Source organism: Phacochoerus africanus, chromosome 7 (genome assembly GCF_016906955.1).
Source record: "Phacochoerus africanus isolate WHEZ1 chromosome 7, ROS_Pafr_v1, whole genome shotgun sequence".
In the NCBI taxonomy this organism is placed as follows: domain Eukaryota; kingdom Metazoa; phylum Chordata; class Mammalia; order Artiodactyla; family Suidae; genus Phacochoerus; species Phacochoerus africanus.
Genome location: NC_062550.1, coordinates 48,184,290 through 48,210,633, shown reverse-complemented (window position 1 = coordinate 48,210,633; position 26,344 = coordinate 48,184,290). Strand labels below are relative to the sequence as shown.

General features: G+C 34.4%; 1 protein-coding gene across 2 annotated transcripts in view; it reads right to left on the bottom strand.

Annotated features, from left to right (window-relative positions):
- The window catches only part of ERGIC2 (ERGIC and golgi 2), a 48,538-nt gene that overhangs the window by 785 nt on the left and 21,409 nt on the right, over positions 1–26,344 (bottom strand). For both annotated transcript variants that reach the window (XM_047787301.1, XM_047787302.1), the window contains 7 exons: positions 24,300–24,340; positions 12,740–12,841; positions 11,558–11,653; positions 9,504–9,559; positions 8,598–8,696; positions 4,020–4,117; positions 1,004–1,166 (listed from right to left, as the gene is read on the bottom strand). In XM_047787301.1, the coding sequence (XP_047643257.1) occupies positions 1,004–1,166; positions 4,020–4,117; positions 8,598–8,696; positions 9,504–9,559; positions 11,558–11,653; positions 12,740–12,841; positions 24,300–24,340 (655 nt within the window). The remainder of the gene's footprint in view (positions 1–1,003; positions 1,167–4,019; positions 4,118–8,597; positions 8,697–9,503; positions 9,560–11,557; positions 11,654–12,739; positions 12,842–24,299; positions 24,341–26,344) is intronic.

Genomic DNA, 26,344 nt, shown 5'->3' with positions numbered 1-26,344 from the left:
AAATTATTTCATAAGTTATTTATTCCCTAAATTTATAAGTAAGAATGAAAAACTCAACTAATTAAAAAGGAGTAGAATAAGGATGGAAACAGTTTGCTTTATTCACTTCCACAGTTAAAAATATTAAGACAGTTCAATTTTAAAATAAATTCATTTATTTTCAAAATCACAAGGCCACATAATTTACGACCTTAACAAAGCAATCTTTCAAAGCTGTTTAATATATCTCATTCACACCTACACAATTGTAAAGAATAAATATTAGCACCACAAGTTTAAATGAATTTAAATAAGGCAGTGACAAAAACTTTCATAAGAAAAGCTATTCATTCATTTTAAAAATGTAATTCAAAGTACATAAACTATACTGAATAGGGGTTAGGATAAAGAAGGAACTGTTTCATTTGTTTATCTATTGCACTTAACTCTCAAATTTTCATGATTATAATTCTGCAAGTTATCTTTGAGAGAATCCATAATGTGAGGGTGAAAAGGCCAACAGTCATAAAAACATTACTGACTAAAAAATTTGGTTTCACATATTGTGTAGTTCAACATGCCATAAGATATAATTTTACATCCTATACATGCAAAATACATGAAAAAGAAAATTTACACTAAAAGTATCTACTATTTCTAGGCATTTTCTCATCTAATCAATCCTACTTCCAAGTTGGATATTATTATTCCCATTTTTATAGAGAGAAAACAACTTCAGAAAATGCAGGTGCCCTACCCCAGGTTACCACCATACAAATGACAGCACATAGGTTCAACTCCAGGATCTCTCTAGCATACTAAGTAATCTCTCTTAAATCACTGAGTGCAGTAAACTTAGTTATATTCTATGCTTAATCAATATAATTTTTAAGATTTGAAATTTAAAGAAAGAGTTCCTTATCTAAACATGAGAATGTGTATATTTTACTTAAAGTAAAAGCATCCTGACTTTAGTGTTAACAACACTTCTAGAAATTAGACCAAAAAAGGAATGAATCTTAACCTGTTGTTGAAAAGATTCCTCCAACAATACCACAGAGTCTTACAAAAAACTGCCAGAATGGCATATGTTCCTCAGTAACTGTCACCATCAGAGAACTGAGATCATATTTCATAAAAATCCCAGAGACTCCATGGCTGCCTGCAGCATGGTTAATGACACGTTCCTAAAGGAAGGCAAAAAAGAGAGACAGGAGGAAGAGACAAACAGGATTCATGTCATCAGGTTACTTGTATATAGTCAATATGAAACCCTACAGCCCTCTTACACAAGAGGGGCATCCAAATCTCTTTATGCAATGTCCTATTACATGGAGATCTCCAGAGATAAACAAATTATTCTGTATTCTTCATATAGTTAGCTTTTGAAGCAATCAAAAGAACGGATTCATTCTTTCCTATTTTCTCAAAAAGGTCACTTTACATACAAGGTTTCTACTGAGCTCAAGAGTTTACAACTATATGGCACATTCTTCATTGATCAAATCAATAAAAACTACATTTGTATTTTACCATCTTTTTAAAATATTTCTTTTCTAAGAATTTACAAAATAATTGCATTTACTTCCTGTCATTTAAAAACAAATAAATTTTACTTTCTGTTGTTCATTTTAAACTATGTAAGATATTGGTACAGGAAGAAAACAGAATGCATAAATTTCAAAGATATTTGAGCTACCAGTTCAGTTTTTAAAGGAATTTTTTTTTAAAAGGAATGTAACTAAAATTATACGTTGACATTCCCTTATGGTGCAGCAGGTTAAGGAGGTGGTACTGTCACTGCTGCGGCTTGGGTCACTGCCATGGTGCGGGTTCAATCCCTGGCCTGGGAACTTCTGTATGCCAGGAATACAGCCGTTAGGAAAAAGAATAAAATAAAATAGTAAAGCTACCATGGTGTGCACACTAAAAAAAATACTGTTTTGCTCTATTCTATTTACACTTCAAAAGTCAAGTTTGTAAACTTCCTAATAAACTTCTATCACAATGTGAAACACTGTTTTTTTATGACTTTTGTGTCAGGCCCTACCCATTTTTACTAAGCTATAACTAAACTGCAAGCTTTCGGAATACAAATAACAAGGGAAATTAAAACAATTTAATGTGGGCATTACAAAGCCTCTTTGCCTACTAGCACAAGACAGCCTTATAACCCACTGATCAATAGTGCAATAAAATAACCTCACCTTAAATTTCTGATATGTTCAATATCATGCCAAAATCATAAATATATTGTCATCACCTATATGAGTGTATGCTGTTTCAGGGATCAGGTTGTCTACATGACAAAAGATTCATGATGATTAACTTTTGGTTCCAGGACCAGTGAAGATCAATCTGCCCGTCCTTCTCATCTTCCACTTTACTAACTCCAATTACTCTTTTTTCTTTTTAAAGTGAAACACAAGCATTGCAGTTGCACTATCAGCACATACACATCCCACAAAGGTTAAATGGTCTGGTATTTACCTTTTTTCTCTTTGATTTACTTTTGATATTTAAAATATATCCTGGAAACAATTTCATATCAGTATACAGATTCCTTCCTTCCTTTTTCTTTAATGGGCACGCCCATGGCACATGGAAGTTCACAGGGGCAGCTATACCATGGCTGCAGCGACAATGGATGCTTTAGCCCACTTTGCCAGGCCAGGGATCAAACCCATACCTCTGCAGCAACCCAAGCAGCTGCAGTAGGAGTCTTAACGTACTGCGCCACAGCAAGAATTCCCTTTCTTTTTTTAAAGTTGTATGTTCTTCCATTGTGTGGATGTACTACTCATGTTGTTTCTAGTCTTCTGCCATTACAAATAACACAATGAATAGTTTCAGACACACGGTATTTCTTCCCACTGTATCTCTGGATTAAATTTCTGGAAGTAGGATTGCTAGGTCGAAAGATAACCTGCATATGTCATTTTGCATCTTGCCAGACTCCTGTCCAAGAGACTATGCTGTTTTGTACCTCCATAGTAATGTATGTGTGCCTGTTTTCCCCAAAGCCTTGCCACTGTGTAGACTGTCTGACCTTCAGGTGTTGCCAGTCTTAGTAGAAATGGTATCTCCCCACCCATACAGAAACAGTAAAAAACACAATATATACCTGTAGACACGTTACCTTTCTCTCTCCCTCTGTATGTACACACACACACACACACACACACACACAGTTATACATACTTGAGTTCCCCCACTGAAACTAATGGAAAAATTATGAACACATGACATCTCGTCCCTAAAAACTTTTAGTATTTAATCTCCCAAGAACAGAAACATTCTATAATTATTGAGGGCATAGTCAACATTAAGTTATAAGAAAATCTCCTATGGAGGAAAGCAAATTTTTAAAAGCACTTAAATTTTGTCTTGGAAGTCTTCTGGATACTAGTATTTAAATACTCACCATCATTGAACAAAACAAGGAAATATGGCTTATAAAAATAAAAAAATTTTAAAATTAAAAAAAAAACGACCCCAAAGTAGATGAGAAAACTATTAAACTATCCAATTCCAAAATTCTGTTCCTCGCTGTCAATATTTATAAGGCCACTCCACCCTTTGTCTCTCAATCAGATGAATACAAAGTACTAATTTTGAAAGGCAAACCCTCTAAATTTTCTGAGTCTCAATAACCATGCATGCCCTAGGGTAGATATATTAATTAAAAAATTACAGAGAAATCAGAAAAATCTGCTGGCCAATAAGAACTGCTTATATCAATACATAGAAAAACATTAAAAACTAAGATATTAAGTAAAATGATTATCATCAGAGATTAATAATTTTGCCTTAATTGCATAGAAAACATTCCAGATTTAAAAATCTACTTCTTTTCTTACTCTAAAACATACTAATCCCCATTTCTGATATACTATTGGCTTAAAATAAAATGTCAATGCATTTCAAAATGCCTACAAATTTTAAATGGGTGAGAACCTTAACTGAAACCCCAAGCTTATTTTGTAGCAGGACTAAACAATGCTTTAAAAAAATCATTTTACTAGTTGTTTTCAACTTACCCTTTCTGTCACAGAAAACTGGTGGGTGTCTGCTGAAATTTTATATGTATGTAGTTTTGTTGGCACAACTGTAATAAAATATTGGAACATCTGGTTGTCTAGAATATAAACAAGATGTGGTTTTTTCCCATCAATCCAGCAGCAATGAAACTACTGCCAAATACATCATCCTTGTATTAAATACACCTAATCTAAAATTTAATGCTACTAAGGACTTAATATCTAACAGAAAATTACTGTAAAAGAATCAATGAAAGCAATATATTCACATTTGGTAAAATTAGTTCTTAGCATAAAATAGTCACTCAGATACACAGACACACACACAAACAACACACACACATATTAGAAGATGTCAACAAAGAATTAGTGACTTAGATATCCTTTATGATCATTATTATCCTTTTATCAAATATAGAAAATGAAGACAGTATTTCTTTATAGTATTAAAACTAATGAAAATAAAGTTACAATAGTATAACTACCACAAGACACATTTTCAGTTTCCATTAATATCTTAAGATAAATAAACCAAAACTGAATTAGCCATTGGATATATAAACCAAAATTTAGCCTTTGGATAAATACAAAGAATTGATACCACAGCAGGAAAATAACTAAAGAAACTACTCAATGACGGCCTGAGGTTACTCTGTAATCAAATGGATCATATTTATATGGTCACTAGGCATTTCTAGATTTCATACAAGTCATAAATACCAGTATATTACAAACTACTAACTTTAAACAATTAACAATTCACATAATAAAATCCTGTTAATTCTCTAGGTCCATATTCTAAAAAATTTAGAATTATTTATATTTAATAATTCAGACACATCAAATAATTTCAGTTAGGTAAGTAAATAGGCCTTCATTACATTTGACCTGAAAAAATGAACTTCACATAACATGGTAATAATTGTCTATGAAAACTGTGTGTACGAATCAAATGCATCAGTTTTAAACAGAAGTATGACACATTTTGACAAATGTCTCCCCATATGATCACCACCACAATTAAAATATAAGACATCTTCATTGCCTCAAAAAGTTCCTTTGATCCCTCCACATTTAATCTCTTCTATCTCTGGACCTAGGCCAACAACTAACCTACCTTCTATTGCTAAAGACTAGTTTTGTCTATTCTAGAATTTCGCATAAATTGAGGTATACAGTACATACGTTTGTGTGTCTAGCTTCTTTTTCTCAGCATGACTAATTATTTCTATCAATTCAACTTCTCTTTTATCTCAGTGTAATTTAGAATAGGAGGGAGAAGGGTAAAACTGTAGAGAGGAGGAGAGGTAAGAGTAATGGGTCTCTTCAACACTAATACTGAACAAGTTTCTAACAAAATTAAACAAAGCCTGTTTTACCTTTTCCATTTCTTAATTCACCTACTGCTTGTACCACTGTTCAAAAACAGTGAACACACTTATGACGGAGCATGATAATGTTGTGAGAAAAAAGAATGTATACATGTATGTGTAACTGGGTCACCATGCTGTACAGTAGAAAACTGAAAGAATACTGTAAATCAGCTATAATAGAAAAAAATAAAAATCATAAAAAAAAACAGTGAACAGTTTTCGGCCATTTTTTTATTATTTATTATTATTATTATTATTATTATTATTATTATTATTATTATTATTATTGCCTTTCTAGGGCCTCACCTATAGCATATGGAAGTTGCCAGGCTAGTGGTCGAGCCAGAGCTGTAGCCTCTGGCCTACACCACAGGCATAGCAATTCGGGATCCAAACAGTATCTGCAACCAACACCACAGCTCATGGCAACACAGGATCCATAACTCACTGAGTGAAGCCAGGGATCAAACCTGTGTCCTCATGGATACTAGTTGGGTTCATTACCACCAAGCCACAAAAGGATCCCAGTTCTTCTGCTATTTTTTTTTTTTTTTTTATTTAGGGCCACACCCGCAGCTTATGGAGGTTCCCAGACTAGGGGTCAAACCGGAGCTGTAGCTGCCAACCTACACCATATCCACAGCAATGCGGGATCTGAGCCATGTCTGCTACCTACACCACAGCTCATGGCAACACTGGATCCCTAACCCACCGAGCTAGGCTAGGGATCGAACCTGTGTCCTCGTGGATACCAATCAGGTTCGTTAACCACTGAGCCATGAAGGTAACTCAGCCCAGTTCTTTTACTATTAATTTCATCTTAAATCCTAAATATTATCACAGATAATATTAGAGCAAAAGGGTGTCAACATAGTCGACCACTATCAACTGCGATGGTCTTCTGTTTCAGCCTTTGATTCGTTCTTTGATGTAAGGGGGACTGATCAATCTATACTTATTTTTGAAGTGTTAAAAATAGCAAACTGAAAGTGCTAGGAGAAAAGGTGTTCAAGTATTAAGTAGTTATGGAAAAAAAGATGAAGTTGAGAGTGGTGAGGCAATATTCAATGCTGTACACATGGGTGGCATAATTAGACTTGAGGGAAACAATGTAAGACAAAGGAAATCTTACCACATGAGGAGTGAAGTGCCATGCAATAAATAGTAAACAGTGAGGGTCAAAGTAATGTGAGAGAGAAACTGGAAACCTTGTAAGCTCTGGCCGGAGAACTACCAAAGACCTATCAGTCTAATGCTAACTCAAGAAAAGGTTATCGGGTCAGTTCCCATGTGGCACAGCGGGTTAAGGATCCAGCATCACAGTAGCTGTGGTGCAGGTTGCAACTGAGGAATGAGTTTACTCCCTGGCTGGGGAACTTCCACAGGTCATGGGTGGGGCAAAAAAAAAAAAAAAAAGAAAGAAAGAAAAAGAAAAAGAAAAAAAGGCTATCAGTTTGTTAGATAACTTAAAGGCGAGGCAGGGGGTTAAATGCTATTGCATGAGATTTTGTTCTAAGTGACAAATTGTTCCAAAGGTTATAGGTCTGTTCAAATCAGTTCAGCATTAAAGATGTCATAGCGAAGGACTCCTCTCAAAACTCCTACATCAAGGAGGGAGTAGTTACCTGAACCCAACAGAATTTGTAATGCTGAATTTTTTTCTTTCCCAAAAAAGAGGCCCAATAGAACACATATTAGGAAGAACAGTATACCTGCTTTAAAGTTTTGAATAACCTAGTAACACTCATCTAATGGCATTTTATAAAATAACTCTAAATACCTCTTAGTTTTCCCAAATTTAGGAATAAGTAAACTTGAAGGGTCTTTTGAAAATTAATCTGGTCATATTTAGAACTGCTTTTTTACAAAAATGTATAGTTCATTTTAGCATCTTAAAACAAAGTATTACCCAATGAGCATCTCATGCAATATTTAATGTATTTTGTTATAGAATGAATATATATTTAATGACATTATACAGAATAAAGCCTTAATTCTTTAGGTTTCTACTCACCCATTACCAAATTTAGTACACTGAACTTTCCTTAAGTGAAACATTCCCTTACAAACAAAATATCCATGAATGTAAGTCAGTATTCTAAGTAAAACATCTTTAATGTATCTGATTATAACATTATGCTAAGAGAGTAAAATACTGAAAAGAACATTAATCTATTTGAATAAGAAAGGAAATACTTAATAACAGTTTTGTAAAGGCAAGAATTCCTAGTAGCACAGGAAGCTTTAGCCATCCTTAAGGCGTATCATACAATTTGAATACTTCAGAAGAAAGGCAACCAAAAAGCTTCAGGATACCTGCTTGTAGATACCTGCTACAAATTTAAGAAAGTAATCCTTCCGTATTTGGCTAAGTTGAAATTTTAAATGGAATAGAATGGTTAAAATAAACAATATAAGGCACCTATACTACTTCTCACTGTGTTAATAACAAACCATTCTAGAATAACTCTAATTTTATAATGTTTACAAAATTCTCCCAGAGAAGTTTCTGAAATGGTAAACACAGTACACATTTTAGAACTCTGAACCTATACAAAGAAGAAAATCTTCTTATAATGTTCAAATTTGTCTTTGTTCTTATTCTTTGTTGAATATGAAAAAGCAGTTTCATATTAATACATTAACTTTTCATACATTTACAGAGCTTTTAAAGGCTGCTCCTTCTCCTGCTTACTTTTGACTAATTTCTTATTCAGTTCCATAGCTCATTTTTTTAACATTAAAGATTTATCCGTTACCATGACAAATTCTCTCCACACACATCTCCACTTAAAGGTTATATCAACCACTTAAACTACTTAATCTATTTTATGTGTTATGAAGGGGTTAAGAAGAGGACTATTTAAAATGTATTATTAGTGGGAGTTCCCTCATGGCTCAGTGGTTAACAAACCTGACTAGCATTCATGAGGAGGTGGGTTCAATTCCTGGCCTCACTCAGTGAGTTAAGGATCCAGTGTTGCCATGAGCCATAGTATAGGTTGCAAACATGGCTCAGATCCCATGTTGCTGTGGCTGTATGTAGGCTGGCAGCTACAACTCCAATTGGACCCCTAGCCTGGGAACTTCTATATGCCGTGGGTGGGGCCCTAAAAAGCCAAAAAAAAAAAAAAGTACTAATAGTAAACCTTATAAAAATAAATTGCCTACATGCAAATTCCAACAGTAATTATTAACTACTTACGATCTAATGCAATTTTTTCAGTTCCATCTAAAGGATTAATAATTCCTGGAACAAGCTCTCCAAAAGACAAATGATCTATTCTGTGAGAAAAGTTGTAAGCTAAGAGGCAAAAAGTAAAACCAATTAGGTTGAGAAAGTAAATTATTCTAATTATATGTTATAGATTAGTTCACATTCTTACCTATTATCAAATGAAAATTAACTAAAACCTGCTGGTATAATATTATTTAAAACCACATCAAGAAAAAAATGCATATCAATATGCAGAAAATAAGTGTATACACGTAAGTAAATTCTGATAAAATGCTACACCTCAAATTTAATAATTATATACATATTAACATCTAAGAAATAATATTACATCTCATCTTGATAACAAAAAAAAAAATTAGTCTTTCCTAGTCCAAATCATCATATAGAAACAGGATTGTGTTGTTAGAAGACCTGGGATGATATGCATGAAATCAGTCAAATATATTTTAAATAAAGACCATTGCTAAATGTGACCAAAATTATCTTTTAAGGAGTTCATTACTTGTCTTTGTTCTCTAAAGCAGACTTTAAAAACTAAGTTTTATGACAATCATTACATGAAACTAACTTGAATACTTTATATATGTATGTGTAAATGTCAGTATTTAAATTTATATATTGAAACAAACTTTAAATGTATTCTCTTATGTGTGAAACTTCTTCTGTGCTATAACTAAACAGAAATACAGGTGGCTTAAAGACAGGAGAAAATGGATTCGAGTCAATAACTTGAATCATTTATTTTCTCCTTTAGATATCTTCTTTCAAAATAGCCCGCTTCCACTTGTACCTGCACTGAAAATTTTAAAATACACTTTTTTTTTTTTTGCAAGGACAACATCTTCACAGAAAAAAATTTCAGAAACTGCTTACAGTCATGGTTGACAAGTGCTGCCAAGTGTGCATGACCTCGAGGATGTGGAATTGCCCTGAAAGGAGGAAAAAAAAGATTAACAACATTTTAAATATATAACTAAAATCAGAAAGGAGATCTTTCCTAAGTTATATAATTTTCTTAATATACAATAACATAATAATACACTTGGCCTACAATTTAAGTAGGTAAGTCTTTGGTCTCAGTAAAGCAATAAACTAGGGGTTGGCAAATGTTTTCTGTAAAGAGCCAGGCAGTAAATATTTTAGGTTTTGCTGGCCAAAATGCAAAACTGAAGATATTATGTAGTTACATAAGAAGAGAGAAAACAAAATTTCACAAATTTATTAATAAATTCAAAATGAATAGCAGCAATTGAGTACTTTCTTTTGAATCCATGTATTTTCACTGGGAGATAATATTCTGCTTAAACATGGTTTAGAATTGATATTCCTTATTTTCAAAATCCCAGATCGAATAAGGGTAAGCTACAAACCAAATGCTTTTCCATTTGGCCTCTCTTATGAGGTATCACATGAAGAGAGAAGTGAAATAGAGGACAAAGGCCAAAATATAGAGGTTCATACAATATTTATCAAAGTTTCCCTGTTTCAGTTAGTTTTGGAGTAGGATGTTGTTTGTATCCAGAAGTGCAATAAAATTTTGTTAAATTTCTTTGAGCCAACTAGTATTTGTTGACTATATGATACCAAGAAATTCTAAGATTCTCATCTATACATTGGGAATGGAGAGAGTGGGTTCTGACAATAATATCAAATAAAACACGAGTGTTAAGAAGAATGGGACAACAAAGACAAAGCAAATGCTTGATGTGGTCACTGTAAACACTGAAATAATTTTGCACAGAAGTCTAATGCTATCTCTGTATATTTAAAAAATCTCCAGCCATACTCTTTCTTGCTTTATGGCTTTTTCCTCAGCCTGGATGCCATTCTCTCTTTTATATATAAAATTCCTAATCACCCATTAATGTTCAAAGGTTTCCCTCAGTAAAGCTCCACTGACTTGCAGAGTAGGTCAAGTACCATAATATATAGTTTCTTATCAGCTATAATTTTCTTTCATAGCTTAAACACAGCTGTAATGAAGTAACTCTCAGTGTAATTCACTGTTTAAAGTTCAGATTTCTCTCATAGAATGTCAGCATCATAAGGGCAAAAACCCCTTCTCTTTTTCAGTTTCATCTTCAGTACTTTGCACATAACAAATACTCCAAAAGTGTCTTTTACAATGAAAAATTGTTGAACTCTGCAATTCTAGCAAGAAGGAAGGGAGAGAAGGAAAGAGGCAAAGAAAGAGGGAGGAGATAGAGAATCCATTTCTTCACTTGGAAATTTGCCAAGTTTATTATGTGCAGTTTCTGTGCTGGGTTCTGCTCATGAAGGTATGTGGTCTGATATTCTTCCACAACTACTACCTAATTTAACTTTATACTAGACACTAGTTTCTAACTACACCAAAATACTTATCTCAGGTATGGTGTAGGTCGCAGATGCAGCTCGGATCCTGTGTTGCTGTGCTGTGGTGTAGGCTGGCAGCTACAGCTCAGATTAGACCCCTAGCCTGGGAACCTCCATATGCCATGAGAGCAGCCTGAAAAGGCAGAAAGACCAAAAAAAAAAAAAAAAAAACCAAAAAACTTATCTCAGGGATTTAGATTTTGATGAGGATAACCAAAAAGAAAAACAAAACTAAAACCTAATACCATCCAACAAAACAACTTAATGAAATGTCCAGGAAAACTGGCTACTAAAATATGGCAGGTTGAAAGTTAATTCACATTTACCTACAGCTCACATCCTTTAATATATAAAATATGATATGACTTTTCCTTTTGAAGTAGTAGTTTTTAATGTTAGTAGTCTTCTCTATCCTGAGGTCAAAGGCCTAAATATCAGTCTGAAGACATCAAGAATACACATTTCAAGCAGTGATTTAATGGTTAGTTATATGTAATTTCATTAGTGAAGAATTTCCTTTTAACCAAACTGCCAACTTGTCTAAAGTATTTTCGGAAGTGAAAAGAACATACTTGCCCACAGTTATGTGAAAATTCCCTGCTACTTTATTGACATACAGATGACCATGAATTCTGCAAGCATCTGGAGGCTGTGATGAATCATCCTCCCTGTACAACAAGAGATGCTAGTGTGACTTACAGCACGTTCAATATAGTCACTATCTTCTGGTGAGGAAATTTTGTAGAGGAGAAAGAAATCCCTTAAGATCAACTTTTAGGTAATGTTCTAAATGTCAAAGCAGAATAGCAATTTTTTGAAGTCTACACATTTATTTTAAAAAATACATGTACAAAATGGAAAATATTACATAATTACTATATATATGTATATTTAAATTATACAAATTTAACATTCCATGGTTCTTCATATTTAAACAAAAGACTAAGTCCAATGAGGGAAGAAAGATTAAAAGAATTATTAGTCCAATAAAGATATACTTTCATCATCTGGCACTTTAAAGGATAGGAAGAGACAGGAAAAACAATGTGAGATGGGGAGGGCATGCTACTTAATTTCAAATAGACAATTACTAAGCAAATGTAAAATATCTGTATGATTTTAAATTTATTTTTATACCATTTCCAAATATCAGCTCTTATAATCTATGAAAGAGAAAAAAAGTAAAATAAAACATGGAATTCCTAACAAAGCATATACAATCTCATAATGGCAAATTCCATTACTTCATTTTAAAAGAAAGCATCATACAATTTTATAGAAGGTATATCATATATACATAAAAGAGAAAAATTAAATGAAAATGAAAAATATTATTTGTGATAACCCTGATCAATATCGCAGGCTATAGATTTAAGAGTAGAAAAGATTTATTCATCATACAGAAACATGAGATTCAGAGAATTAAACCAATACTAAAATTATATCGCTGCAAATTCTTAATGGTTGCACATTTAAAATATACATCTTGGAGTTCCCGTCATGGCTCAGTGGTTAACGAATCCGACTAGGAACCATGAGGTTGCAGGTTTGATCCCTGGCCTCGCTCAGTGGGTTAAGGACCTGGTATTGCCGTGAGCTGAGGTATAGGTTGCAGACACAGCTCGGATCCTGCGTTGCTGTGGCTGTGGTGTAGGCCAGCAGCTACAGCTCCAATTAGACCCCTAGCCTGGGAATCTCCATATACCATAGGAGTGGCCCTAGAAAAAGGCAAAAAAAAAAAATACACATCTTACCTTGGTGGAAGTGCTGTTGACGCACTTTTAAAAGCACTTTTAAATATCACATCTTGAAGTGAATGTTCTTCTTGCAGTCTACTCTGAATTCGCTGCAGCATCCTACATATAAAACAAATAGTAGTTTAGAAACACAGTAAGACAGAGAGAAAGCCAACACTATTTTAAAAACAAAAATGGGTAGCTGACATACCTAAGCCATTCAGTATTATTATAGAACTTCACTGTAAAATAAAGTACAAAGTTTTCTTTGGTCATTTCCTTGAAAGTAAAGAAAAACTGGGGTAGTGTGGTTAGAGGCTCAACAGCTGGGCTTTTTAAGCCTTCCTGGTTCCATCAATAACAGATGTAAAACCGGGGTTACCAAGAAGGAGCTTCTGTTTACCTGAATATCGAAATTCATCTATCATGCATAGATAGAGCAATCACAAAATTCTTAGTTTTTGTCAAGCATTGACTATAGTGTTATAGACACAAAGAATGAGACAAATAAGGAACCACATAACAGACTTGAAGAACTTAAAGTAGGAGATTACTAAGGTAAAAATCCACAACATGAGCATCCAATTCTTTTTACAAACCAGGCCACACTGACTTTAATATCACCAGATATCTGCCTGTTCCAAAGTAATCCAAATTTTATTCTATGACATGACCTTTCTAAAGAAAATAATATATTCTATCTACAGTTTTTAAAAAGAATATCGCATAGAAGGTATAGAATTACAGAGAACAAAGTACACATTTGAGTACCCATGCTTAGATTTTCTTTTTAAATATACTTAGCCACAAAAAACACATTAGATGCTGGAAGATTTTTTTTTACAAAATTCTTATGTTTACAATAACTTATGAAATTACCTATTCTGAACCAAATCAAGAATATATTTCCCTTTAATATTTCTACTATTTTCAGCAATATATCTGTATCTTTAAATACAATCCTATTTTACCTTCAAGTCTATATTTTTAAACAACTAACATCCAAAGTTCTGTGCATCAGAGTTTAACTTTAGCAGAACAAGAGTTCCTGTCATGGCACAGAGGAAATGAATCTGACTAGGAACTATGAGGTTGCGGGTTCAATCCCAGGCCTCACTCAGTGGGTTAAGGATCTGGTGTTGCTGTGATCTGTGGTGTAGGTTGCAGATGCAGCTTGGATCCCGAGTTGCTGTGGCTGTGCTGTGGCTGTAGCTGTAGCTCTGATACAACCCCTAGCCTGGGACCCTCGATATACCACAGGTGCAGTCCTAAAGAGCAAAAATAAAATAAATAAATAAATTTACCAGAACAAAATTTAAACCCAGAGGGGAAGGAGGAATGAACAGATAAAACGCAGAGGATTTTCAGGGCAGTAAAACTACAGGTTCTATAATAGTTGGTACATGTCATTATGTATTTGTTAAAACTCACATTGTATATGATACCAAGAGTGAAGAGGTGATACTGATGTGTCCATTGTGATGCACAAATCGTAAGAAATGTACCCACTCCAACATGCGATGTTGATAATGGTAGAGATAGTAGATGAGTTGCAGGGGATATTTGCAACTTATGTACTTTTTACTCAATTTTGCTATGAACCTAAAACCACTCTCAAAAAGGCTTTAAAGATATATATAAATAACTTGAAAAAAAGATAAATATAGAAAGGAAGAGAAAGCAAATGTAAATCAGTTAATACTTCATATCCCATCACAATGATACAATAAACATTTTCTAAAAGTACAAGAGAGAGATAAAGAGAGGGGGTATGTACCACCTTCTAAGAACACTGTGTAAAACACTGCAATATAAAATAACATGTCATTTTATACCACAAATTCGGTAGAAATAAAAAGCAGTAATCAAGAAGGCTATATCCAGAGTTTGAGATTTTACTACTACAGGGAAGAGATTCATTGGAATTCTAAATATTTCAAAAAAGCAGAATAATTGAAAGAAAACTTAAATATCATCAAGTAAATTCAACATGTAAGGAACATTTTGGTATGCACATTATTCAGGTTGTTTGGCTTTGGTCTATTCAAGAGTATTTGTTTAAAAACAGAACACTGTAATCTAGAAAGCTACAAGAAGCTAGATCCCATCTTCAGAATTATATGTACAAAGACTTAAAATCTTTAGATCTAATGCTAGCAAAAACTGAAACCTTCATGTTTTTGTATGTCCTGTTCTTCCAGAGTTCAACTTCTAGTGCTGGGCAGAGGGAAAAGAGGTTGATGATACAAAACTGTGTGTGTGTGTGTGTGTGTGTGTGTGTGTGTGTGTGTGTATAACTTCTGCCTTAAATATACCAATAAATATTCAAGCTTATATATGAAGTAGAAAACTCTTACTATGGTGGAAAACATATAATTTTAATAGTAAAAATGCAATCTCTTCTCTCACATATTACTAGTCTTGACAATGAATGAAATTCCAGACGAAAGGCTTCTCACTTTAACATTTCTGGATTAAAGTAATGCATTTCATCTCTGGATGGCTCTCTAATAAAAGAACTAAAAGTCCAGAGACACCTAATATTTAGTACCTTTGTTCAACTACATTCATTTCAAATTTAAAGACTGCCCCAAATGGTGAAAGTGAAAATTAAAAGAAAAGCATTCTTGAAATGTACATAGGGATTAGAGAGAAAAAATCAAAAATGAAAGATGGGTAAAAAAATTTTTTTGTAATAATCTAAAATTAGGCATTGCCTTTTTAAAGCACAAAGCATAGCCTACACTACAAAGACAAAATGGTGAAGTAGAAGACCTAGAGCTCACCTCCTCCTACAAGAACACCCAAATCACAAGTAACTGCTGAACAGCTACCAATAAAAAGACTGAAACCTACCAAAACAGATATTCTACATCCAAAGACAAAGAACTCAAAAAGAGATGGTAGGAGGGGCACTCTTGCAATATAATAAAATCCCATACCCCCACATGGGCAACACCCAAACTGGAGAAGACATATCACAGAAGTTCTCCCATGGGAATTCTGAACACTACATCAGGCTCTCCAGCCTGAGGCTCTGGCATTGGCAGTAACTTCCAGATCATTTGGCTTTGGAGGCCAGCAAGGCTTCAGTGGAGGAACTCCACAGAACTGGGGGAAACAGAGATTCCACTCATGGAGGGGGCATACAAGGTCCTGCATACCAGGTCCCAGCACAAAAGCAGTACTCCTGTAGGAGCCTGGGACAGACTTACCTGCTGGTCTTGAAGGGTCTCCTAGGGAGTGAGGGCCTGTGGCTCTCTGTTGGGACATAAAAGCTGGTGGGGAACATATTTGGGAATACTCCTCTGAAGGCTTCTATCTTGCTTGAGACATTAGCATCAAGACCTGGTCCTGCCCAACAGGTTGTAGGCTTCAATGCTAGGACATCTCAGACCAAACAACCAACAGAGTGGGAACACAGTCCCATCCATCAACAGACAGCTGTCTAAAGACTTTCTGAGCTAATAGCCACTTTCAGACATGTCCTTTGATATGGCCCTGCTCATCACAGGCCCAAGACCAAAATCCACCCACCAGTGGACAGGCACCAGCACCCCATACCAGAAAGCCTGCACAAACCTTTAGATCAGTCTCTCCCAGCAGGGGACAGACACCATAAGGAACAAAACTATGATCTTGCAATCTGCAGAACTAAGCCTATAAAAAACACAGGTTAGAACCTACCCTGGGACCAGCTGGTCCCTGGCCCCTGGGTGATGAAAGGGGAGTGTACTGCTGGGACACTCTAGAGAAGGCCAATTCTCCAAGATGGAAAAACATAACTAAGCTACTATATATATAAGAACACAAATAGAAATTTAAACAAAATGAGATGATAATGAAGTATGTTCCAGACAAATAAAGAAGACAAAAGTCCCAGAACAACTAAGTGAAGTGGATAAAGGCAAACTACCCAAGAAAGATTTCTGAGTAATGATCATAAAGATAATCAAAGAACTCAAGAGAGGAGGAAGACATTACAAGACGTTTTTTTAAACAAAGATTTAGGAAAAAATAAAGAACAATCAGAGTTTAAGAATATAGTAACTGATATGAAAAATACACTAGAAGGAATCAATAGCTGAATAAATGAGGCAGAAGAATGAATAAGTGAGCCGGAGGACAGAGTGATGAAAATCACCGCCTCAGAAAATAATAAAGAAAAAAGAAAGGAGGAAAAGTTAAAAGGCCACTGGAATGTCAAATGTACCAACATTTGCATTAGAGTGGTCCCAGAAGGAGATGAGAAAGAGAGATAAAGGGCCTGAGAAGATATTTGAAGAAATAATAGCTGAAAATTTCCCTAACATGGGAAAGGAAGCAATCACACAAGTCCAGGAACCACAGAGAGTACCTTACAGGAACAACCCAAGGAGGAACACACTAAAGCACATATAATTGAACTGACAAAAACTAAATATAAAAAGAAAATGTTAAAAGCAATGAGGGGAAAAACAACAAATAACATACAATGGAAGCCCTATAAAGTTATGACCTGATTTTTCAGCAGAAACTCTGTTGGCCAGAAGGGAGCAGCATGATATATATAAAGTGATGAAAGGGGGAAAACCTATAACCAAGAATATTCTACCCAGCAAGTCTCTACATCAGATGTGAAGGAGAAATGAAATGCTTTACAGACAAGCAAAAGCAAAAAGAATTTAGTACCATCAAACCAGCTTTACAACAAATGCTAAGGGACTTCTCTAGGTGGAAAAAAAAAAAAGAGCCTCATGTAGAGACGAGAAAATTATGAAATGAGAAAGCTCATCAGTAAAGGCAAACATACAGTAAAGGTAGAATATCATCCACATGTAAGTATGATATCCAAACCAATAATCATGAGGGGGGAAAAGTATAAATGCAAGATATTTGAAATTAAAGGATCAGAAACTTAAAACAATCATGAATACACACACACACACAGATAGATATTATCAAAACCTCGTGGTAACTGCACACCAAAATTCTATAACAGATATACACCATGTATATGCTGTCTACAAGAAACCCACTTCAGATCTAAGGATGCATATAGATGGAAAGTAACAGGATGGGAAAAGGTACTGCATACAAATGGAAATTAAAAGAAAATTGGAGTAGCTATACTCTTATCAGCAAAATAGATTATAAAATAAAGACTGTCACAAGAGACAAAGTAGAACACTACAGGGAGTTCCTTGATGGCTCAGCAGGCTAAGGATCTGGCTTTAACATTGCTGTGACTCGGTTCACTGCTGTAACATAGTTTCAATCTCTTGCCCCAGGAATTTCTGCATGTCACAAGTGAAGCAAGGAAGAAAAGAAAAAAAAAAAAAAAGGACACTAACATAATGATCAAAGCATCAAAGAAGTATAACAATTTTAAATATGTATGTGCTCAACATAAGAGCACCTCAACATACAAAGCAAATGTTAGCAGACATAAAAGGAGAAACTGACAGTAACAATAAGTGTAGGGAACTTTAGCACCTCCTTTACATCAATGAACAGATCATCCAGACAGAAAAACAATAAAGAAATACGAAGCCTTAAATGGTAAATTACACCAGATGGGCTTAGTCAACATTTACAGGGCTTTCTATCTGAAAGCAGCAGAATATACACACTCTTTTCAACTCCACATGGAATTTCCTCTATGATGGATCACATGCTAAGCCACAAAGCAAGCCATGGTAAATTAAAGAAAACTGAAATTGTTTCAAAAAACTTTTCCAATTACAGTGATATGAGAATATAAATCAACTACAAGGGAAAAAATGCAAAAAACACAAATGGGAGAAGCTAAAAAATCCTACTAATCAACCCATGGATCACCAAAGAAGTCAAAAAAGAAATAAAAAAATACCTAGAGACAAATGAAAATGAAAACACAATAATCCAAAACCCATAGGATGGAGTTGCCATCATGGCTCAGCAGTAATGAACCCAACTAGTATCCATGAAGATGTGGGTTCGATCCCTCGCCTCCTTCATCAGATTAAGGATCTGCATTGCTGTGAGCTGTGATGTAGGTTGCAGGTGTGGCTCAGATCCTGTGTTGCTGTGGGTATGGTGTAGGCCAGCAGCTATAGCTCTGATTTGACCCCTGGCCTGGGAACTTTCGTATGCTGTGGGTTTGACTCTAAAAAGCAAAAGCAAAACAAAAAACAAAAAATGAAACTTATGGATGCAGCAAAAGCTGTTCTAAGAGGGAAATTTATAGCAATACGTGTTTACCTCAAGAAAAAAGAAAAATCTGAAATAAATAACAGCAACTCAAGAAAGAAGGAAAAAAAAAAAAAGTTCCAAAGTAGTAGAAAGAAATAAATCATAAAGATCAGAGCAGAAATGAAAGAGAAACTAAAACAAAAAAAAAATAGAAAAGATGAATGAAACAAAAAGATAGTTCTTTGAAAAGATAAACCAAATTGATAACTCTTTAGCCAGACTCATCAAGAAAAAAGGGAGAGATCCCAAAGCAATAAAATTAGAAATTAAAAAGAAGTTACTATCATAAGCAAACAGATGCCAATAAAATGTACAATCTAGAAGAAATGGACAAATTCTTAGAAAGGTACAATCTGCCAAAGTTGAACAAAGAATAACTACGAAATATGAACAGACCAATAGAAGCACTTAAATTGAATCTGTGATTTAAAGACTCTCAACAACAAAGGTCCAAGACCAGAGAGCTTCACAGGTGAATTCTACCAAGCATTTAGATAGGAGTTGACACCTATCCTGAAACTATTCCAAAAAACTGTAGAGCAATACTTCCAAACTCATTTTATGAGGCATCACTCTGATACCAAAACCAGATGAAGATATCACACACACAAAAAAAATTACAAGACAGTATCACCAACGAACATAAATGAAAAAATCCTAAATGAAATAATAGCAAACCAACTCCAACAATAAATTAAAAAGATCAAATACCATGATCAAGTGGGATTTATCCCAGGGATGCAAGGATTTTTCAGTATCTGCAAATCAAGCAGTGTGATACACCACATAACAAATTAAAGAATAAACACCATACATTTATCCCAAGAGCTTCAGAAAAAGCTTTATTTAATTTTATTTTAATTTTATGGTCATGCCTGCAGCATATGAAAGTTCCCTGGTCAGAGGCTAAATCTGAGCCGCAGCTGCAACCTATGTCACAGGTGTGGCAATGCCAGATCCATTAACCCGTTGCACCAGGCCAGGGATCAAAACTGTGCCTTCACAGCAATATAAGCTGCTGCAATCAGATTCTTAACCCACTGTGTCACAGCTGGAAGCCCCAGAAAAAGCCTTTGACAAAATTCAACATCTATTTACGATAAACAGTCTCCAGAAAGTGGGCATAAAGGGAACCTACTTCAACAAAATAAAGGCCATTTATGACAAATGCATAGCTAAAATCATACATAATAGTGAAAGGCTGAAAGCATTTCAGAAAAGATCAGGAACAAGACAAAGATGTCCACTCTCACCATCTTTATTCAACATAGTTTTGGAAGTCCTAGCCATGGTAATCTAAGAAGAAATGAAAGTAATCCAAATTGTAAAAGAAGAAGTGAAAATGTCACTGTTTGTAAATGACATGATATTAGATATATAATATCCTAAAGACACTACCAGAAAACTACTAGAGCTCATCAATGAATTTGGTAAAGCTGCAGGATACAAAATTAATACACAGAAACCTCTTGCATACACTAACAACAAAAGGTCAGAAAGAGAAATTGAGGAAACAATCCCATATACAATTGCATCAGAAAGAATAAAAGAACTAGGTATAAATCTACCTAAGGAGGCAAAAGAACTATACCCTGAAAACTATAAGATACTGATGAAAGAAATAAAATATTACACAAACAGAAAGCTATACCAAGTTCTTGGATTGAAAGAATTAATATTAATACTGTCAAAATGACTATACTACCCAAGGCCTTCTACAGATTCCATGCAATCCCTATCAAGCTAAAAATGGCATTTTTCACAGAACTAGAACAAAAAAAAATTTTAATTTGTCAGGAAACACAAAAGACCCCAAATAACCAAAATGATCTTTTTTGGCCACACCCACAGCATGTGGAATTTCCTGGATCAGGGATGGGACCCATGCCATGGAAGTGACCCAAGCCACAGAAGTGACCCAAGCCACCTCACTGACAATGTCGGGTCCATAACCAGCTGAGCCACCAGGGAACTCTAGCCAAAGCAACCTTGAAAGGAATCAGGCTCCCTGACTTCAGTCTCTACTACAAAGCTATAATGATCAAACTAGTATGGTACTGGAACAAAAACAGAAATATGCATCAGTGGAACAAGATAAAAAGCCCAGAAATAAACCCACGCACCAATGATCAATTAATCTACAACAAAGGAGCAAGAATATACAATGGAGAAAAGACCACTTCTTCAATAAGTGATGTTGGGAAAACTGGACAGCTACATGTAAAAGAATGAAATCAGAACATTCCCTAAAACCATAAGCAAAAATAAACTCAAAATGGATTAAAAACCTAAATGTAAGACCAAATACCATAAAACTACTAGAGAAAAACAGGCAGAACACTCTTTGACATAAATCACAGCAATATCTTTTTGGATCACTTCATAGAGTAATGGAAATAAAAACAAAAATAAATTAAATGGGACCTAATTAAACTTAAAAGCTTTTGCACAGAAAAGAAAACCATAAACAAAATGAAAAGACAACCTACAGAATGGAAGAAAATATTTGCAAAAGATGCAACTGGCAAGTGAGTAATCTCCAAAATAGACAAACATCTCATGTAGCTTTATATTCAAAAAACAATCCAATCAAAAAATGGACATATCTAAATAGACATTTCTCCAAAGAAAACAGACAGACCTCCAAAAAGCAAATGAAAAGATGCTCAACATCACCATTTATTTAAAAAAAGCAAGTCAAAATGACAATGAGCTATCTATTCACACAGGTCATAATGGTCATCCTGAAAAAGTCTACAAACAATACATGCTGGAGAGGATGTAGAGAAAAGGGACCCCTCCTACACTGTTGGTAGGAAGGTAAACTGGTGCAGCCACCATAAAGAACAGTACGGAGGTTCCTTAAAAAGTGAAAAACAGGAGTCCCTGTTGTGGTTCAGTGGGTTAAGAACCTGAAATTGTATCCGTGCAGATGCAGGTTTGATCCCTGGCATTGCTGAGTGGGTTAAGAATTCAGCGTTGCCACAAGCTAGTGTAGATCGCAAATGCAACCTGGATCCCACATTGCTGTGGCTGTGGTATAAGGCCCAGCTGCAACTTCAATTCAACCCCTAGCCCAGAAACTTTCATAAGCCTCAGGAGCAACCCTAAAAGGAAAAGAAAAAAAAGCTAAAAATAGAGCTACAACATGATCCTGCAATCCTGCCCCTGGGGATATATCCAGAGAAAACCTAATTTGAAAAGATACACACACTCCACTGTTCAAAGTAGCACTATTTACAACAGCCATGATATGTAAGCAACATACAGACAGATGAATGGATAAAGAAGATGTGGTATATTTATACAATGGAATACTACTCCGCCATAAAAATGATGAAATAATGCCATCTGTAGCAACATGGATAGACTGAAGAGATTATCATACTAAATGAAGCCAGAGAAAGACAAATATCATATGACATCACTTACACGTGTAATCTAAAAAAAAAGGATACCAATAAACTTATTTACAAAACAGAAATACTCATAGACAAAAAAAACAAACTTATAGTTACCAAAGGAGTTGGAGAAAGAAGGATAAATTAGGAGACTGGGATTAAAATGTGCACATTACTATATATAAATTAAACAATAATGTATTGTATATACAGCACAAGGAATTATGTATTTTATAATAACCTATAATATAAGAGAATATAAAGGAAGAAAAAATACATATACATTGATGTATGACTGTATCCCTTTGCTGCATACCTAAAACAATAAAAATTTTTTAAAAAAGCATAACCTATAAGCAAAAACAAAGAGTAGGGGTGCGGTAACCATTTATAACAAAGAAATAATATCTTTAATACACAAAGGATTCTTTAAGAAAAAACCCAAAACCAAGCAAAACGTGCACAGGGCATGATCAAACAGTTTCACACACATAAAAATATAAACAGGAAAAAAAAATCCACAGTTTCATCAAGAAATGCTAACTAAAACAAGTGCAATACCAGTTTTTACCTAACAAATTAAGAAAAATTTTAAAAGTCTGATTATACCCTGTGTAGCTGGGGTTGTCCAGAAACAAGTGCTTTCATATAGTTTTGGAGTATATGAAACTATTTCAGAAATACCTGGCATTATCTATCAAAAATATTTTTTCAATTTTACTAAGATATAAGTGATATGTCACACTGTATAAGGTGTACAACATATGATTTGACAGATGGACATACTGTGAAATGATTACCATAATAAGTTCAGTTAACAACCACCAACCTCACCATTACAAAGTTTCTTTCCCTGTGATAAGAACTTATAGAAATATTAAATATCCTCTACAAGGGAAATTCTATTCTAGAAACTATATATGCATAGGTACACATACACATAAATTCACACAAGCACATAAGGAATATATTTATACATGCACACAAGGAATTAGATTCAAGAATTTTCATTAAGCATGTTTTTAATATTAGGATCCTGCAAGCAATCTAAATGCCCATTGATAAGGACCCAATTAAATGAATTAGTTTATCCATAAAATGTACCGTATGTACTAAAGTGCGATGTCCAGGAGTTCCCATTGTGGCGCAGTGGTTAACGAATCCAACTAGGAACCATGAGGTTGTGGGTTCGATCCCTGGCCTTGCTCAGTGGGTTACGGATCTGGTGTTGCCATGAGCTGTGGTGAAGATCACAGATGCAGCTCAGATCCAATTAGACCCCTAGCCTGGGAACCTCCATATGCCATGGGAAGCAGCCCTAGAAAAGGCAAAAAGATGATAAAAAAAAAAAAAGAAAAGCAAATGATGAGGAAGCTTTTACTTTATATTCTTTATATTCATATTTGATCATATATTGCTTTTAAAAAATTTTATATGGTACTTTGTTTTATTTTATTTTTTGTCTTTTGTATTTTTAGGGCCACAGCCGAGGCATACGGCGGTTCCTAGGTTAGGGGTCAAATCGGAGCAGTAGCCTCCTGGCCTACACCACAGCCACAGCAAGGCAGGATCCGAGGTAGGTCTGCAACCTACACTACAGCTCACGGCAACGCCAGATCCTGAACCCACTGAGCAGGCCAGGGATCAAACCTGTGTCCTCATGGATACTAGTCGGGTTCATTAACCACTGAGAAAGGACAGGAACTCCGTAAATAGTACAATTTTAAAAGAAAATAAAATATATTTATGATTCAAAGTGCATTAGAGAAAAGGGTATATGACTTTCCTAGGTTCTGATAAAAATTTCTTAAATTGCAAAGATCATATTATATATTAAATTCTGCTAATATTTCATCCAAAGAAATGCCTAGAGAAATGTTAATCTATGAACAATTTACAGTAGACAAAATAGACAAAGCATGATCCAGATTTCTAGGGACCACAATACTTTATTTTCTTATTACCTCTGCCACTCTTTTTGCTGTGGTGAAAGATCAAATATTGCCTGAAATAAAGGAAAACATAATCACTAGTACAGTCAAATTCTCTTGGCTTTTATATCATAATTTTTAAAAATTTTCTTTGAGCAAGGAACAAACTTAAAGTGCCATTAAAAACAAGTATTCATAATTTACATTTAATCTTTCATAAGTCAAACTCAAAAACTTAAATGATACTTTTATTCAAAAATAGCACAAAGAAATTTTACTAATTGCAAATATTTTTCTGTTATCTACATTTATAGGAATGGATTCAATGCAATCTATCATATGTACAAAACGGTATCTTGGGACTTAAAATCATTTAAATAATGCCAGCATAGAACTTAGGTATTTTTAAAAATAAAAAAATGAATAAGACATTAGTTAAAATATATATATATATGCAGGCATCCAAAGCCCATATTCTTGCCAGAAAAATACCATGATATAATCAATCACTTTTGAAATGAGCTAAACCATGGCACTGGATTTCCCAAACTATTAATCAAAAAAGAATAGTTCAAGAAATTTTATCACTATGCTGTTTCCCTAGCATTCTCTAAAAAATTTTAGAGGGTAAGTTCAAGATAATTATCTCCTCACAATTTAAAATAATTAAATTCTCACAATGGCTAAAGAAATAGAAAAATGAGGACACAAACTACAACATTTTAAAACATTTTAAATTAACATCCACTTATTGGAAATCTTCAAGAATTTATGTAAAGCACATACAAGGAAAACTAAATTGAGAAGAGAGCCCAACACATAGTTTATTTCATGGGATGGAAAAGTCCACGTAAGCAGCAAGTAAATCCCCAATGCAGAGTAACAGAGAAAACAGGTGATAAAAGGCAAGACACTTGAGGAAAAGACAGGCTCCATCCCAAGAACACTCTTAGGAGTTCAACCAAGTCCACATCACACAGGGCATTCCACAGCAGTGTTGGTCACATCACACAGGGCATTCCACAGCAGTGTTGGTCACAGCTTATATGAGGCCTGGACAGTATTCTAAATAAGCAAAAATACTGCCACAGCTAGTTGCCAATGAGGACAGTCACACCAGTCAGTCAAAGAAAAAGAGAATTAACCTAGCTATATTTAACCTGTCAAAACAAACATAGAAAAAAGGAAATTTGGGGTATTCTGGTGAGCCACTCTGCCACCCTAAGCTCAACGTGACTTCCTCCTTTCTTTTCAAAAGCATCTGAAGTTCTAATTTTACTTCAAAGAAACAAAGCATATCTAAATTATACATCCTTTTCCTTTCATCTAGTTCTGAAAAAAAAAAAAGTGTGAGTGGGGAAGGGGGTGGGAACTGTCTATTTCAACTCTCAATCACTTAATTTGCCACTTATTTCTGCATCCTAAAGTTAAACAAGAAAATAGATATGTATACAGGTAGGCAGATAGATAGATAAGAAGATTCATTAATTTGAAAGTGGTCAGTCTCAGGTACAGATTTAATTTTCCTCTACAATGCTACTTCCAAAAATAAGAAAAGTGAATTTTTCTAATTATTTCTCAATGAGATTTAATGTCATGAAGATAGAAAAAAATGGAATGATCTACAATATATTAGAGTTGAAAAATAATCACTAAATTTTAACCTATAATGAAAGCATTGAAAAAAAAGATTGATCCCATTGGACCAGGGCAAAGTTCAAAACATGCATCTGATGGAAAAACTGATAAAGATATTGAGCATAGCTTCATGAAATTCAACATCATTTGATAAGAATTTTAAAAAGCAGAAGTAAAAGCATTGCTATGAACATCATTAAAGCAAACGAGCAGGCAAAAAAACCTTTTTTTACTTCAGATCATCAATACTACTGAGAAGAAAAAATAATTAGAGAATCCACACATGGATATATAGGTAAAATATCTGAATTTCAAATGTAAAAGAAAAAAAGCATTTAAGTAGACAAATACGTTACCTACAAAGGAAAAAAAAAAATGTGCCAGAAGGCAATAAAGGAATATCTATAAAGTTTTGAGTGCAAACAACCATAAAGCAAGAA